Source organism: Nerophis ophidion, linkage group LG10, assembly GCF_033978795.1.
Source record: "Nerophis ophidion isolate RoL-2023_Sa linkage group LG10, RoL_Noph_v1.0, whole genome shotgun sequence".
NCBI lineage: Eukaryota > Metazoa > Chordata > Actinopteri > Syngnathiformes > Syngnathidae > Nerophis > Nerophis ophidion.
In genome coordinates, this window is record NC_084620.1 from 64,301,810 (window position 1) to 64,320,302 (window position 18,493).

General features: G+C 39.5%; 1 protein-coding gene and 1 long non-coding RNA gene across 5 annotated transcripts in view; one reads left to right on the top strand and one right to left on the bottom strand.

Annotated features, from left to right (window-relative positions):
* Positions 1-18,493, top strand: part of LOC133561185 (uncharacterized) — a 180,678-nt gene that overhangs the window by 98,636 nt on the left and 63,549 nt on the right. The gene's annotated exons all lie outside the window — the stretch shown is intronic.
* Positions 17,126-18,493, bottom strand: part of cerk (ceramide kinase) — a 154,409-nt gene continuing 153,041 nt past the window's right edge. For all 4 annotated transcript variants that reach the window (XM_061914476.1, XM_061914475.1, XM_061914477.1 and 1 more), the window contains one exon: positions 17,126-17,758. In XM_061914476.1, coding sequence (XP_061770460.1) covers positions 17,647-17,758 — 112 coding nt within the window. In that variant the 3' untranslated portion in view covers positions 17,126-17,646. The remainder of the gene's footprint in view (positions 17,759-18,493) is intronic.

The following is an 18,493-nucleotide window of genomic DNA, read 5'->3' on the forward strand; positions in this document are numbered from 1 at the left end:
GTAACGGGGATTTTCCGATTGTTTGTTTGTTGCTTTGATAAACTGCACGCATCATAGTTAGCCACCTCAGTAAAACACATGTCCAACTCTGAAACACTCAAAGCAGAAAAAACTTGTTCTAATTTAACAGACTCCTTACCCAGACCAGTAGTCTCGCATTTTCCATCTAAATCCGTCTTCGGGATGGAGGAAAGTGGTGTTCTGTGGGGATTAGCCTTCTGCTTTGTTTTTAGCCCCGCTCGGCATCCGCGTTTCCGATCACACCGCTGGCGTCTGCTCCGTAGACGGCCCCCGCTGCTACTAGACTCCCCTGCTTCACAGGCCGCTGGATGTAGCCGCCGATGTATTCCCATGCTAGTTAGCAAGTCTAGCACGCAAGTGTCTATCGGTCCAAAACGGCCCGATGTGTCCACATCCAGAAGTGTCTGGCGGTCGTACGTGATCACGGAGTGACCACGATGTGAGCCAGCCATAAAGTTTGTGGAATTGTCCGGTATTTCTGCCAAATGTTTCATCTTTAGCAGGAGCTCCGCAATGTTGCAGCCCGTTCGGGCGCCGCCATCTTGGAATAAGTATTCAGTGTTAAAAAATATTATATGGCTCTCACAGAAATACATTTTGAAATATTTGGCTTTCATGGCTCTCCCAGCCAAAAAGGTTCCCGACCCCTGCCCTAGCTCATAAAGAAATCATGTTAACTCCATAAAGTGTATTTCTTTTTTTAGCTTTAGATTTTCATATTTTAGCATTGTAACCACATTTGGAAACAACTTTTCTCTTCATAAAAATTTTCTTTCAATAAAGAAATAACGTGCAAAAATGTCAAAGCATCATAACAAACAGTTATGTCAAATAGTAGCAGAAGTGCACTTTTTTGGAGAGCTGTATTATTTTCAGTTTTGTGCCCAAGGGCTTGTTTGTTTTTTTAACAATATTATTATTTATACACCTATAGTGATCAGAAAGACAGGTTGTTTTTGTGTTACTGTATATATTTGTTTTTCTGAAAAATCCCACTTAATATACATTTGGTAACAACAATCAATATTTATTTATTTTATTTATTTTTTTTTAGGGGGTAACAGTCGATATTTATTAGATTTTATTTTTTTCTTATATAATAAAAGTGAGCTTTTGTTCAACCACATATTGTTGTTTTTTTGCATGTACAACAACCTATCTGGACTCTATAAGAGAATAGATAAGGAATCGGTTCGATAAGAGCACGGGTGCCCATTACGTCGATCGCGATCGAATGGTCGATCTCGGAGGGTGTGTTAGTCGATCTCAAGCCATGCATTAAAAAATAGACATAAAAATGAGCAATCATCAATCATACCAAGACTTCACTTTCGTCAGTTGTTTGACATTCTCGGCACCCGAGGATCTTGTGAGATGACGCTGGCTGCTGCGAGCTCATATTTAAGAAAAAAATCACTAACATGGCGGACGCAGAGAAACACATTTTATTTCTAGAGACTCCGTACCTACTGTCAAAACTCTAAAGACCGACTGCACAGTTCACCATAAAAGACCTGTTTCATCCTGCCTGTGCTAACAAAATAAGAGTCTCAGAAAGCTAGCAAGCTACGGAGTTTGATGCCAATGTATTTCTCCCCCGCCCTCAGCGACCGCTTTCTCACTTGCTTGCCCACCCGCACAGTCACTGACGTCACTCACCTGCTGCCAGACATTAAAGGGCCACACACATATGCTACTCTCACAACAAAGTGTTTAAAAACAAGTATGCAAGTTGGACAAATGAGATGCCAAATCCAACCGCTTTCATGTGGTATTGGACAGAAAGGACAACTTTTTTTTCTCCTCCATTTGAAAATGCGGACGTTATCAGCACCACTGTCTAATTCCAATCAATGCAAGTCAGCAGAATCAGGTAATACACCAACTTATATTCTTGTCTTCATGAAAGAAAGGAATCTATGTGTGTTAAACATGCTTGTATTATCATTAAACACCATTAACTTGTTAACAAAAATGCCTCTTTCATAAATAAATAAATATAAATTATAAATAGGAATGAGGTAGATCTCCTCGACTTGGTCAATTGAAAAGTAGCTCGCCTGCAGAAAAAGTGTGAGCGCCCCTGGATAAGACGATTCGATAATAGGCTCGAATTCAATTTCTTATCAAACATCATCCCTATTTGCGACATTAGGTTGTTTCCATTTTGTCAAAAGGTTTCTATGCAGGTTGTTTGACTGCTCGCTTTTTTATTGCCACATCATTGTGTGAATGCCCTCACTACGTTATCCTGACACCTAAATTCATTTATTTATTGTGTGAATGCCATCAGGCCTTTTTCTTAATCCTGCAGAGTGAAAAGTTTGAACTTACAGAAAGAGTTCTGTAGTTTCTGACTGTCTGTCTAGCTTTTTCCAGTATTCATAATATTGGTCAGTTTTATTGGTACTCTTCCGAAATCGAACCTTGACTGCAAGTAAATGATCCACACTACCTGGAAATATATTTGATGTAGTAAAAAAAAAAAATTCTTTGATTAAGTCTGAAAGTAGCCGAAGGGCAGCACTTTAGCAGAAATGCGTTCTGGATAACATTGCCATATTGTGACCATTATGTGTTCATTTAGTGGCCATCTTTAAAGTTCAATGAATAGTCACTTTTGCAGTTCATAGACTTTGTGACAACATAGTTGAATATTTATTTAGTTTATATGTGTAACACACACATACATGTGAAGCAGTGACATGCGGTGAACTAAACACCAGTTGAGGCATACATTTTTTTATTTTTTTTTAACTTAAATTCATATGTGCAGCTCTAGTCATTGTTGATTTAGGTTGCACATTTGAGTAACAGGAAAAAAAAGGGAGTTATTCGCTTTCATAAAAATGTCATCATAATGATATGATATGATAAATGGGTCCACAAAGTATTTGATAAAGTTATTAAATACTCTTTGGTCCCATTTTGTTGCGATCTGCTGCTCAGATCTTCACATGTTTTTTTCCATCTTTGTTTCATTCTCAGTCTGACCCGTTTACTTCCTGTTTTTGTCCATCACTATGGTTACGCATCAGTCCACCTGTTAGTCTGGCCCCGCACACCTGCTACTAATTTTCACCCTCCGATTTAAGCTCACCTTTTCTGTTTACTCATTCTCGGATCCTAATTTGCCTACGTGCAACCGTGACGACTCATCATTCTCCTGTATGTATTTTCTCGCTAGCTCTCATGCTAAGCCACTTTATATTCCAGCTTTCATGCTGAAAGTTTTTGTTTAGTCTTTTGTGTCCTCGTGCCAAGTTTTAGTTTTCCTTGTGTTTTATCCTAGCTTTCACGCTAGCGTCTTTTGTTTACCTTTTCTCTTTACACCATAGCATTTTATTATTAAATAAATACCCTTTAACTTACCTCGTTGTGTTCATCGCTTCGACGCATCCTTGGGAGAACAACGCCGGCATTACCTCACACATTTGCTTTTAAAACAATAAATCAATTATTGTGAGTGTATGTTACCCTTTTGTATTTGTATCTGAAGCAGCAATAGCTATCCTTGTATGACAACATTCCTATTGTCTTAAAGTCCAGTTTAGAGAAGTATTTCATCTCGGATACAGTACATAATCCTCCATATTGGCAGAAACATTCATTTAATTCAATTTTATTCCAAGAAATTAAACAATATTTTTGCCTCTGCAAAAAAACACCCACAAACGCTGGCTTACTCTAATAAAAAATGCCGTGTTTGTTATAAATACAGTTAAAGGCCTACTGAAATTAGATTTTCTTCTTCAAACGAGGATAGCAGGTCCATTCCATCTGTCATACTTGATCATTTCGCGATATTGCCGTATTTTTGCTGAAAGGATTTAGTAGAGAACATCGACGATATAATTCACAACTTTTGGTCGCTGATCAAAAAGTTCGGCCTGTACCGGAAGTAGCAGACGATGTGCGCGTGACGTCACGGGTTGGTCGGCTCCTCACATCTGAACATTGTTTATAATCATGGCCACCAGCAGCAAATATATTCAGGAATTGTCACATATACAAAGGATTCTGGGTATTTGTGGTGTTGCGTTTATGTTGTGTTACTGTGAGGATGTTCTCCCGAAATGTGTTTGTCAATCTTCGGTGTGGCTTCACGGCGTGGCGCATATTAGTAAGTCTTAAAGTTGTTCATATTACAACCATCAGTGTACTCTGTATCACCCAGTTTGCCTTTCAATCTTGTACGTGTGATTGCGGAAGCTGCACACAACGTGTTGCCGGACTAACAATCGGTTTGTACATGTCTTCACAGCACGCCCATATTCTTGTCATTAGGATGAACGCCATTGGATATTCGCGAGAACGATAGCGGTTCCCATTGTCTTCATTACTCTGTGAAACGGGTTTAAATAGCTCTGTGAGTGGTAAAGGTGGCTGACCTCTGATGTATTTCAGCGGGCGGGTGGCGGGCGGTTCTGATAAAATGTTGGTTCGTGTGGACGGCGGGTGGATGACGACTTTGGTGATGCGGTTGCGGATAATATAATTCCGTATCAGCGCATCTCTAGTGCATGTGCTGTAGCAAACATAACCATACAAATTGGTTCAATAAGATTTGTAGCAGCAGGATTTCGATAATAACACATGTAGTTTGGCACTGTGTGTTGTAATTTAGCGGGATCTCTTTGTTCCCCTTATCAATCTTAGGCATGGTTACAACTTTTTGACTGTAAATCTTTTATACAGTCAGGTAACACATCCTATTTGTAGCTCCTTTCGGTACACGGCAACACAGGAAAGTTTTTTTTTGTAAAACGGGCATTTATTGACTCCTTCTTGCTGTATACACCATCCACACCAGGTGCCACCAACGCGGTGCCCACGGGCACCAGGTTGCCCGTAAGGACCAGATTAGTCACCCGCTGGCCTGTTCTAAAAATAGCTCAAATAGCAGCACTTACCAGTGAGCTGCCTCTATTTTTAAAATTGTATTTATTTACTAGCCAGCTGGTCTCGCTTTGCTCGACATTTTTAATTCTAATAGAGACAAAACTCAAATAGAATTTGGAAATCCAAGAAAATATTTGAAAGACTTGGTCTTTACTTGTTTAAAAAAATTCATTTATTGTTTTACTTTGCTTCTTATAACTTTCAGAAAGACATTTTTGAGAAAAAATACAACCTTAAAAATGATTTTAGGACTTTTAAACACATTTACCTTTTTACCTGGGGTGGTATAGCTCGGTTGGTAGAGTGGCTGTGCCAGCAACTTGAGGGTTGCAGGTTCGATTCCCGCTTCTGCCATCCTAGTCACTGCCGTTGTGTCCTTGGGTAAGACACTTTACCCACCTGCTCCCAGTGCCACCCACACTGGTTTAAATGTAACTTAGATATTGGGTTTCACTATGTAAAGCGCTTTGAGTCACTAGAGAAAAGCGCTATATAAATAAAATTCACTTATATTCACTACCTTTTAATTTTTTTCCAATTCTTTCCTGACAATTTAAATCAATGTTGAAGTATTTTTTTATTGTAAAGAATAAAAAAAAATGTAATTTAATTTTTTATTTTAGCGTCTGTTTTTTCGACGAAGAATATTTGTGAACTATTTCCTCAAACTTATTATGATTAAAATTCAAAAAAATCACCGTAGAATCAAATTTAAATCTTATTTCAAAGTCTTTTGAATTCATCAAAAAATTTTTGTTCTGGAAAATCTAAAAGAAATAATGATTTGTCTTTGTTAGAAATATAGCTTGGTCCATTTTTTCATATATTCTAAGAAAGTGCAGATTGGATTTTAACCTATTTAAAACATGTCCTCAAAATTCTAAAATTAATCTTAATCAGGAAAAATGACTAATGTTCCATAAATTATTTTTTACATTTTTTTCGAAAAGATTCAAATAAGCTAGTTTTTCTCTTCATTTTTTTCGGTTGAATTTTGAATTTTAAAGAGTCGAAATTGAAGATAAACTATGTTTCAAAATTTAATTTAAATTTTCGTGTTTTCTCCTCTTTTAAACCGTTCAATTAAGTGTTTTTTTCATCATTTATTCTCTACAAAAAACCTTCCGCAAAAGGAAAAAAAATATACGGCGGAATGACAGACAGAAATACCCATTTTTTTTTATGTATGTATATATAGATTTATTTATTAAAGGCAAATTGAGCAAATTGGCTATTCCTGGCAATTTATTTAAGTGTGTATCAAACTGGTAGCCCTTCTCATTAATCAGCACCCAAGAAGTAGCTATTGGTTTCAAAAACGTTGGTGACCCCTGAGAACTTACAAATACAGTACATCAGACTTTGTTCTCACATTAATAAACACTCAAAAAGAAATTAAATTACAAAAATACAATTCCTCGTTTGCTGCTTGTAACGAAAAAAGGTTCTAATAATCACTTGCTTGAAGTTTTACACAAATCACCGAATACACTTAAATCTTTTAGGAGCTGAAGACAACGTGCTCAAGCACCCTCCCCTTGTTTACTGTCCGTGAGGTCGCCACACAATGAACAGAAAACATTTACATTTTGCTCAGGAGATTTTACAAAGGCCCCGGGGAAGACCCAGGACACGTTGGGAAGACTATGTCTCCCGGCTGGTCTGGGAACGCCCCGGGAAGAGGTAGACTAAGTGGCCGGGGAGAGGGAAGTCTGGGTTTCCCTGCTTAGGCTGCTGCCCCCGCGACCCGACCTCGGATAAGCGGAAGATAATGGATGGATGGATTTTACAATCACGCATTTTCTATTAATGATTTATAACTCTGCATCAGTAACTTATTTAATGGTATTTATTTATTTATGACACATATTTAAAGCATGCAAACTCTCAGCAAAAGCTACAGTATTGTTAAAGAAAACCTTGATTTATATTCAACATTAGCTGAAAACGTAGTACTGTTACAGCAATGAATTCTGGGTAGACGTGTCAATTTTAACTAATGCTGGACACTGAACTGACAAGTTGGACAGCAGGCTGGTTTCTCATACCAGTCACCAGTCTCTGAGGTACTGACAGCATGGACTGAACCAGGAGGGTTAAAATAGTAGATTAACTTTGGCATGTTTACGTTCTCAACTAAGTTTGCAGCCGTACACTTATCATATAGTTTAATTCCAACTATCACAACATAATTTAACATTTACATTTTCATACTACAAACCCCGTTTCCATATGAGTTGGGAAATTGTGTTCGATGTAAATATAAACGGAATACAATGATTTGCAAATCCTTTTCAACCCATATTCAGTTGAATGCACTACAAAGACAAGATTTTTGATGTTCAAACTCATAAAAAAATGTTTTTTTGCAAATAATAATCAACTTAGAATTTCATGGCTGCAACACGTGCCAAAGTAGTTGGGAAAGGGCATGCTCACCACTGTGTTACATCACATTTTCTTTTAACAACACATAAATAAACGTTTGGGAACTGAGGAAACTAATTGTTGAAGCTTTGAAAGTGGAATTCTTTCCCATTCTTGTGTCATGTAGAGCTTCAGTCGTTCAACAGTCCGGGGTCTCCGTTGTCGTATTTTACGCTTCATAATGCGCCACACATTTTTGATTAGAAACAGGTCTTGACTGCAGGCGGGTCAGGAAAGTACCTGCACTCGGAGCGGTATAGCTCGGTTGGCAGCGCGGCCGTGCCAGCAACTTGAGGGTTGCAGGTTCGATTCCCGCTTCCGCCATCCTAGTCACTGCCGTTGTGTCCTTGGGCAAGACACTTTACCCACCTGCTCCCGGTGCCACCCACACTGGTTTAAATGTAACGTAGATATTGGGTTTCACTATGTAAAGCGCTTTGAGTCACTAGAGAAAAGCGCTATATAAATATAATTCACTTCACTTTTACTACGAAGCCACGCTGTTGTAACACTTGGCTTGGCATTGTCTTGCTGAAATAAGCAAGACATTGATTTCCTATTATGCAGCTTATTTTTATTTGACAGTTATTGAAATATCTTATGTGACATCATGCACAAAAGTGCACTTTATTTGTTTAAACTATTGTAGTGGCGTTCTGTACAAAAAGTGCACTTTAATTCAGTGTTGATTTGATATGTCATCTTGGTGACATCATGCACAAAAGCGCACTTATAGCTTGTTTTAAAATGTCTGACGATCTTGCACTTTCTGTTTTGTAAATTAATTAAATGTTTGTGCCACTGCTTAATAACTGTTTGAAAAAAAAAAATACAGTTTTGGTATATTGACTTATTTGTGATTTTGCATGAAAGTTTAAAATGATCATATATTAAAGGCCTACTGAAACCCACTACTACCGACCACGCAGTCTGATAGTTTATATATCAATGATGAAATATTAACATTGCAACACATGCCAATACGGCCGGTTTAGTTTACTAAATTACAATTTTTAATTTCCCGCGGAGTTTCCTGTTGAAAACGTCGCGGAGTGATGATGCGTGTTTGTGACGTTATTGGTTAGAGCGGACATATTAGCCCAGCTCCACTTACGGCTAAAAGTCGTCTCTTTTCATCGCGCAATTACACAGTATTTTGGACATCTGTGTTTCTAAATCTTTTGATATTTGTTCAATTAATAATGGAGACGTCAAAAAAATGCTGTTGGTGGAAAACGGTGGATTGCAGCTGCCTTTAGCACCGAAACACAGCCGGTGTTTCTTTCTTGTGAAGCTTTAACACAGAGCGGTCAAGAAAACATGTTTCTTTACGTCAACCAGCAAGTTTTTGGATGGGAAAATTGTGATATTAAGTCGGCTCTTACCGGAGACTTGAGTGGATTACGCCACCTCATCCTGCAGCTCAAAAAGGCTCCTCCATTGGCTTCTCTGAGAGACACTGGCGTTCACCACAGTCATCCGACTTTCAGGTACGACTATAATCTCACTAAAATACTATTAACACAATAAGCAGATAAGGGATTTTCCAGAATTATCCTAGTAAATGTGTCTAATTACATCTGAAACCCTCCCACTGCCGCCGCTTGGAGCCGTCCCCTTTTCTTTTTTTTTTATTAGCGCTTCACTCTAACTTTCCTCATCCAGAATATTTCATCCTCGCTCAAATTAATGGGGAAATCCTCGCTTTCTCGGTCCGAATTGCTCTTACTGCTGGTGGCTCACATTATAAAAAATGTGAGGATGTGAGGAGCCCTCACACCTGTGACGTCACACGCACATTGTCTGCTACTTCCGGTAAAGACAAGGCTTTTTTATTAGCGACCAAAAGTTGCAAATTTTATCGTCGATGTTCTCTACTAAATCCTTTCAGTAAAAATATGGCCATATCGCGAAGTGATCAAGTATGACACATAGAATGGACCTGCTATCCCCGTTTGAATAAGAAAATCTCATTTCAGTAGGCCTTTAATGCAGTATGAAGAATGTTTTAATGTAGACACATAGAATCATCATACTGCTGTGATTATGTGCATCAAGTGTTCATTCAAGGCCAAGGCAAAATGTCAAGATATATATCGTGCATCGTGACATGGACTTAAAAAAAAATCGAGATATTAATAAAAGGCCATATCGCCCAGCCCTAATTGTGATATATGTTGTTATCGCAAGATATACAGTACATTGCGATATAGATTTTAGGCCATCACCCATTCCTAGTGACCAGTACATCCTCCCAAATAGGATTCCAACCACATCCACCAGACAAATGGATGTTATTATACATAAACTAAAAAAAAAAAAAAGGGCTTGTATTTAAAGTCTGACAACATTCAGCAAGAGCTTTATAGAAAAAAGGCATAAAAAGCCAGTCGTCCCCGACTGAGGAGACGGACTCTCGCAGCATCATTGATCTACGTCTCTTACATGTGGAGCCCGTTCCAATCGATGTTTGGACCGCGTCCTTCCCCCTGCCAGGCTTTTCCATTTCGTCTTTCACACGTTTACCTTTCATCCACCACAATGCTCCCGCTTTTGCATCTTTTTCCTGCCAGACTGTTGCGTTTTCTTATCTTTCTTTCTGCTCCGGCGGAAAAGTCCAAACCCGGCCATTTATAACAAAGGCAATATAGTCTCAAAGTGTCCATATAACAGCTCATAAAGCCACCGAGTCCTGTGTAAATTAGAGCTAGGATGTGCGACCTTCTCTGGCTTACGGGACACAGAAGATTTGATGGAAACAACAATGTGTAACGCCGAAGTGCGTGTTTATGTCAACGAGATTGATTGTCAATGCAGATATTTGGCATTTTGAAGTGTATCGGTCTACACCAGAACTACATCAACAGATACAATATATACCAGGGGGTCGGGAACCTTTTTGTCTGAGAGAGCCAAGAAGCCAAATATTTTAAAATGTATTTCCCTAAGAGCCATATAATATTTTTTTTTAACACTGAACACAACTAAACGTGTGCATTTTTAAGTAATATCAACATTTCCAGAGTATAATAGGTCTCTTATTCTTTGTATGTTATTCTGAAGTTAACTGTGGAGGGGGCGTGGCCTGCGGGCCTGCAGCAAAGCGGGATGTTGCCAGGACCGGCCTGGAAATCAGCGACAGGTGCGTAGATGGTCCACCTGGGCCTTTTTATCTAATCGCTCTGTTATAAGCAGCAGCCAGGAGGAGAGACAGGGTTGGGGCTGGAGCCAGAGCGCGAGTGAGGACGAAAGAGAAAAAGACAATTGCTGGAAAGCAACTGAGAGACTAATTGAAAAAAAAAAACAATATTTTAACCCTAAAACAGGCTCTCATGTCGGTGCTTGGTGGTCTGAAGAACCCCTGGAGGGCAAGCCCAACACTAATCAATAATAAATAAATTACTTCTCACCATTAACGCAACTTCTTGAACATAAAAATGCATGAGAATGTTTTATATTTTGAATGTTATTTTTAACACTAAGCGATGTCAGCTCAGATTGATCCGAGAGCCAGATGCAGTCATCAAAAGAGAAAAAATCTGGCTCGAGAGCCATAGGTTCCCTACCCCTGATATATATTGTATTTTCCGGACTATAAGGTGCACTTAAAATCTTTTTTTCCCCCTCAAAACTTAACAGTGCGCCTTATAACCCGCTTAATGTACAGAATAATTCGAGTTTTGTTTACCGACCTCGAAGCTATTTTATTTGGTACATGGTGTAATGCGGTGTTTTTCAACCACTGTGCCGCGGCACACTGGGGTACCGTGTGATATTGTTTGGTGTGCCGTTGGAAATTACGTAATTTCACCTAATTGGGTTAAAAATATTATTTGCAAACCAGTAAATATTGTCTGTGATGTCAACTTCCATATCAGTAGGTGGCAGTAGGTAGTTAATGGCTATGTAGACACCAGGAACAGTATTTGTCGTGATCACAATATGCAGATGACAGCGGGAGGCAGTGTGCAGGTAAAACAGTATCTACAGCTTAAATTAAAAATAAACAAAAGGCATTGAAGCTTAGGGATGGCTATGTAAAACGAATCTCAAACAGAACTGGCTGTAAAGTAAACAAACAGAATGCTGGACGACAGCAAAGACTTACAGTGCGTGGAGCAGATGGCGTCCACAAAACACATCCCTACATGACAAGAACTAAAACACTACACACAGGAAAACACCAAAACACAGTACACCTACTTTGAGACCAGCTGCAGTGATGCATGGTTGGTTATGGTTGGAATTTTTATCCAACAATTGCAAAAACGACTTTACTGTCAATATCGAGTGCTGAGTTTAATTGTTTAATGTTTTCTGTCGATGGTGTGCCTTGGGATTTTTTCAATGAAAAAATGTGCCTCGGCTCAGAAAAGGTTGAAAAACTGGTGTAATGAATAAGTGTGATTAGTAGATGGCAGTCAAACTTACGAACTACGTGTAGACTGCAATATGACTCAAGTAAACAACACCATTTTATATGTTCTAGTGCAGTGGTTCTCAAATGGAGGTACGCGTACCCCTGGGGGTACTTGAAGGTATGCCAAGGGGTACGTGAGATTACAAATGAGCAATATTTTGCACTGTTATACAATTTAATAAATCAGAAACTGATGACATAGTGCTGTATTTTACTTCTTTATCTCTTTTTTTCAACCAAAAATGCTTGGCTCTGATTAGGGGGTACTTGAATTAAAAAAAAATTCACAGGAGGCACATCACTGAAAAAATGTTGAGAACCACTGCTCTATATGGCGAAAGCGCTGCGCTGTTTAAAGGGGAACATTATCACCAAACCTATGCAAGCGTCAATATATACCTTGATGTTGCAGAAAAAAGTGGCTTGTTATATTTTTTGAAGTTTTTTTCAAAATTTTACCGGTCCCGGAATATCCCTAAATAAAGCTTTAAAGTGCCTTATTTTCGCTATCTTCGAAACCACTATCCATTTCCCTGTGACGTCATACAGGGCTGCCAATACAAACAACATGGCGGTTACCACAGCAAGATATAGCAACATTAGCTCGGATTCAGACTCGGATTTTACCGGGTTAAGCGATTCAACAGATTACGCATGTATTGAAACAGATGGTCGGAGTATGGAGGCAGATACAGAAAACGAAATTGAAGAAGAAATTGAAGCTATTGAGGGAATAGCTATTGACGCTATTCGGCCATAAAATGGGTGTACCTAATGAAGTGGCCCATAGCATGGCTGCCTTATTAGCATCGCCGGTAAAATGTGCGGACCAAACGATCAGGACTTTCGCATCTTGTGACACTGGAGCAACTTAAATCCGTCGATTGGTAAGTGTTTGTTTCGCATTAAATGTGGGTATCTAGTTTCAAATGTACATACAGCTAGTGTAAATAGCATGTTAGCATCGATTAGCGTAGCATGTTAGCATCAATTAGCTGGCAGTCATGCCGTGACCAAATATGTCTGATTAGCACATAAGTCAACAACATCAACAAAACTCACCTTTGTGATTTCGTTGACTTAATCGTTGCAAATGCATCTGCAGGTTATCCACACATCTCTGTGCCATGTCTGTCTTAGCACCGCCGGTCAAATGTGAAGACACTCTGGTACATTCAATGGGGGTCTGGCGGCAGATTTCTTGCCAGTGGTGCAACTTGAATCCCTCCCTGTTAGTGTTGTTACACCCTCCGACAACACACCGACAAGGCATGATGTCTCCAAGGTTCCAAAAAATAGTCGAAAAAACGGAAAATAACAGAGCTGAGACCCTGTGTTTGTAATGTGAAAATGAATATGGCGGGTGTGTTACCTCGGTGACGTCACGTTCTGACGTCATCGTTAAAAGACCGATAAACAGAAAGGTGTTTAATTTGCCAAAATTCACCCATTTAGAGTTCGGAAACCGGTTAAAAAAATACATGGTCTTTTTTCTGCAACATCAAGGTATATATTGACGCTTGCATAGGTTTGGTGATAATGTTCCCCTTTAAACAGCGCAGCGCTTTCGCCATATAGAGCAGTGGTTCTCAACCTTTTTTCAGTGATGTGCCTCCTGTGAAATTTTTTTTAATTCAAGTACCCCCTAATCAGAGCAAAGCATTTTTGGTTGAAAAAAAGAGATAAAGAAGTAAAATACAGCACTATGTCATCAGTTTCTGATTTATTAAAATTGTATAACAGTGCAAAATATTGCTCATTTTTAGTAGTCTTTCTTGAACTATTTGGAAAAATTATATAAAAATAACTAAAAACGTGTTGAAAAATCAACAATTGATTCAATTGTAAATAAAGATTTCTACACATAGAAGTAATCATCAACTTAAAGTGCCCTCTTTGGGGATTGTAATAGAGATCCATCTGGATTCATGAACATAATTCCAAGCATTTTTTCACAAAAAAAGAAATCTTTAACATCAATATTTATGGAACATGTCCACAAAAAAATCTAGCTGTCAACACTGAATATTGCATTGTTGCATTTTTTTTTTCACAGTTTACAAACTTACATTCATATTTTGTTGAAGTATTATTCAATAAATATATTTATAAAGGATTTTGAGTCTTAAGTGTATTTCAACCCAACAAGGGGGCGACCCTACCTAGGGTTGGGTATTGTTTGAATTCGAACGATTCCGATTCCGATTCCTTGTTTTGATTCCGATTCCTGACAATTCTCAATTTCGATTCTTTCTTTAAAAAAAAAAAAAAAAGGCAGGGTCAAAAAAAAGTTTAGGATATTTTAAATGAGCTACCTAACCTACAGTCTTTCTGAATGAAATAGTCTGACATTCTCCATCAATTGTAATTCTATTAACTTTTTATGAACATTACTATAAATTCCTCACAGTGCTGTTTCCAACTAGAACAGGGGTCGGGAACTTTTTTGTCTGAGAGAGCCAAAAAGCCAAATATTTTAAAATATATTTCCGTAAGAGCCATATAATGTTTTTTTTAACACTGAACACAACTAAACGTGCATTTTTAAGTAAGACCAACATTTCTAGAGTATAATAGCTCTTTTATTCTTTGTAATAACAATGTTATTCTGAAGCTAACTGTGGAGGGGGCGTGGCCTGCGGGCCTGCAGCGACAGGTGCGTAGATGGCCCACCTGGGCCTTGTTATCTAATCACCTGTCGCTTTGTTATAAGCAGCAGCCAGGAGGAGATACTGGGATGGGGCTGGAAATACTATTGCTGGAAAGCAACTGAGAGACTTATTGAAAAATAAAACAATATTGTAACCCTGAAACAGACTCTCATGTCGGTGCTTGGTGGTCAGTAGAACCCCCAGGTGGGCAAGCCCCACACTAACCAATAATAAATAAATAACTTCTTACCATTAATGCAACTTTTTGAACAGGTTCGGCAGAAAACGGTTGGATGTATTAAAAATGCATGAGAATGTTTTATATATTGAACATTATTTTTAACACTATGATTACAATTATTCATTACTTATCGTGTTAAGCAATGTCAGCTCAGATTGATCTGAGAGCCAGATGCAGTCATCAAAAGAGCCACATCTGGCTCTAGAGCCATAGGTTCCCTACCCATGAACTAGAATATAAATACAGCTGCCTTTGATACAGTCGACCACACAATTCTTTTAGACCGCCTGAGAGACTGTGTGGGTGTCAGGGGGACTGCGTTAGCGTGGTTCAGATCTTACCTGTCTGAGAGGTCCTTCTCTGTCAGGCTGGGGGAGGCCACCTCCTCTTCTGCCCCGCTTTACTGTGGTGTCCCCCAGGGATCTATTTTAGGCCCCATCCTGTTCGCTCTTTATCTCCTCCCTCTTGGAGATATTTTTAAGAAACATGGAGTGTTTTATCACTTTTATGCAGATGACTGCCAAATTTATATGCCGATTTCAAAAAGCCACGGCCCCCTGACACCCCTTCTCAACTGTCTATGCGACGTCAAGGCTTGGTTAGCCCAGAATTTTTTAATAATGAATGAGGGGAAAACGGAAATTTTAGTTTTTGGTCCGGCCCTCACTGACTTGGGACCATTGCAAAATGATGTGCGTCCCAAAGTCACCAGCCTTGGCGTCACTATAGACAGCCATTTTAAACTAGACAAACAAATCCATGGCATTTTAAAATCGTGTTTTTATCACCTTCGTCTTTTAGTAAAGGTTATCTTTTAACCTTTTTGAACAAGTCGTGCATGCTTTTATTTCAAGTGGCCTGGACTTTATGCTGGCATTAGCCAAAAAGCTCTCTCCCGGTTGCAGTTAGTCCAGAACGCCAGGGGCCAGGAAACGCCAGCATACAACCCCAATTCTTCAGAGTTTGCACTGGCTCCCTGTTCATTTTAGAATTGAATTTAAAACATTGCTGTTTGTTTTTAAATCTTTACATGGACTGGCACCTCAGTATATCCCAGACCTCATCCAAATTTACATTCGTGCGCGCGCTCTGAGGTCTGGGAGCCGGTTCCAGCTCGTGGTGCCCAAGACCAGACTTAAGACCAGGGGAGACAGAGCCTTCCCTGGAACACTCTGCCCCTCCATGTTCAAACTGCATCCACAGTGGAGTGTTTTAAGTCTCGTCTTAAGACCCACTTTTATTCTTTGGCTTTTAACACTACGTGAGTTGTGTGGTCCTCTGTGTGTTTTATACACTTTGATTTCTATTTTACTGTTTTAATTGATTTTACCCTTTAAAATAGTTTTTAATCATATTTGTTTTTGTATTGTTTTTATTGGTTTTATATGTATTTATTTTTTGTTTTTATTCAGTCATTGGTGGAGCATAACATATATATATATATACTTTTTTTTTTATTTTTTTATTTTTATTTTATTTATTTATTTATTTATTTTTTTACAATTGTTTTTAACATGGCTGTGCAGCACATTGGAAACGTTATTGTTGTTTAAATGTGCTATATAAATAAAGTGGATTGGATTGGATATCAAACCTATGAACTTGAATATAAATATTATAAATTATGAATACATTCTTATAGAGCGTTTTCCGTTCGGGCTCCAGTACTCTGGAATGCCCTCCCGGTAAAAGTTCGAGATGCCACCTCAGTAGAAGCATTTAGGTCTCACCTTAAAACTCATTTGTATACTCTAGCCTTTAAATAGACTCCCTTTTTAGACCAGTTGATCTGCCGTTTCTTTTCTTTTTCTTCTATGTCCCACTCTCCCTTGTGGAGGGGGTCCGGTCCGATGCGGTGGCCATGTACTGCTCGCCTGTGTATCGGCTGGGGACATCTCTGCGCTGCTGATCCGCCTCCGCTTGGGATGGTTTCCTGCTGGCTCCGCTGTGAACGGGACTCTCGCTGCTGTGTTGGATCCGCTTTGGACTGGACTCTCGCGACTGTGTTGGATCCATTGTGGATTGAACTTTCACAGTATCATGTTAGACCCGCTCGACATCCATTGCTTTCCTCCTCTCCAAGGTTCTCATAGTCATTATTGTCACCGATGTCCCACTGGGTGTGAGTTTTCCTTGCCCTTACGTGGGCCTACCGAGGATGTGGTAGTGGTTTGTGCAGCCCTTTGAGACACTAGTGATTTAGGGCTATATAAGTAAACATTGATTGATTGATTGATTACAGGGGTACACTTTCATCAAGAGAGCTTTATTTTTGAAAACCTCATGAAAACATTTACACACACAAGTGTATGATGCTGCAGCTATTTTTTTAGAATATTTAAAAAAAATCTCACTTACCCCTCGGCATACCTTCAAGTACCCCCATTTGAGAACCACTGACTTAGCCCAATGCGACCCCCCGGTCTAAACGTATGGACACAACATATATTGACCCACAATGGAAAAGTTTCAGCATCTTTATTGCACAACATGTACAAAAAAAAAATATAAAGTGCTTCCCAGCTTACTTCAATCGACCAGAAGCGAGACGCACATCTCTCAGTTGATTGGTCCTCATTGCTTCAGTGCGCTACATGCAGTTTATTATGGCGTTAAATAAGTGAAAGTAGCATAAATAATCTTGTTCTCCGAAATAGTCCCTGAGTCATCAAGACCGGCTTGACGTCCGTCTCTAATGACGTTGAAAATCTCTCATCCGGGGCGATTTAGCCAGCGTGGAGCCACAGGTGCGTGGCGGCGGCGGCGCTGAGACACAGCAAAGCACTTTGCAACCACTTTGCCTTATTACCCACAATGCATCAGGGTCCTGTTGGCGTATTAGCCAATTCCCCTGACTGCGGGGTCACCGCTGAAACATTTCCTGTCCTCCCCGTCAAAAAAATAAAAATAAAAAATAGAAATAATCACTGCATCTGCTTGGCTTTGCTTCCCATAACTGGAGATGCAGCACTCCTGTCCAGCCTTTAGCCCGCGGACTGATGCGGTCCGGCTTCCGGAAGCCATCCAAGGTGTTCACCGGGACTGTGCGTCTCCTCGATGCCGCGGGCGAACAGTGTGATCAGCTGGCATTGGACACTGGGAGGGAAGAAAACACACTTAAAGACGGGCCTGACTTGCTAAGGCAGGGGCGTCTAACTTAAATACAGAGTGGGCCAAAATTTAAAACTGAACAAAGGTTGAACAATTTGAACTTTTAACCAAGTTTTGCATTGAATATTGACCAAGCAAGGCTTATATAACTTTATAGTGACATGCAAAATCTAATTTCAAATAATAGTAATATGGGTTGGACTTGTATAGTGCTTTTTCTAGCTTTTAAGGTACTCAAAGCGCTTTGACACTACTTCCACATTTACTCATTCACACACACACTGATGGAGGGAGCTGCCATGCAAGGCCCTAACCAGCCTCTATAGGGAGCAAGGGTGAAGTGTCTTGCTCAGGACACAACGCACGTGACGAGTTTGGTACCAATATATATACTAATACTAATATTTAAAAAATATCAATGCATATCAAATAAAATTTGAACAAAAATTGAATGTGAAGTGAGTTATATTCATATAGCGGTTTTCTCTAGTGACTCAAAGCGCTTTACATAGTGAAACCTAATATCTAAGTTACATATTTAAACCAGTGTAGGTGGCACTGGGAGCAGGTGGGTAAAGTGTCTTGCCCAAGGACACAACGGCAGTGACTAGGATGGCTGAAGCGGGAATCGAACCTGCAACCCTCAAGTTGCTGGCACGGCCACTCTACCAACCGAGCTATACCGCGATGCCTCTTTTCTATTTGCAGCCCTCTGAGGTA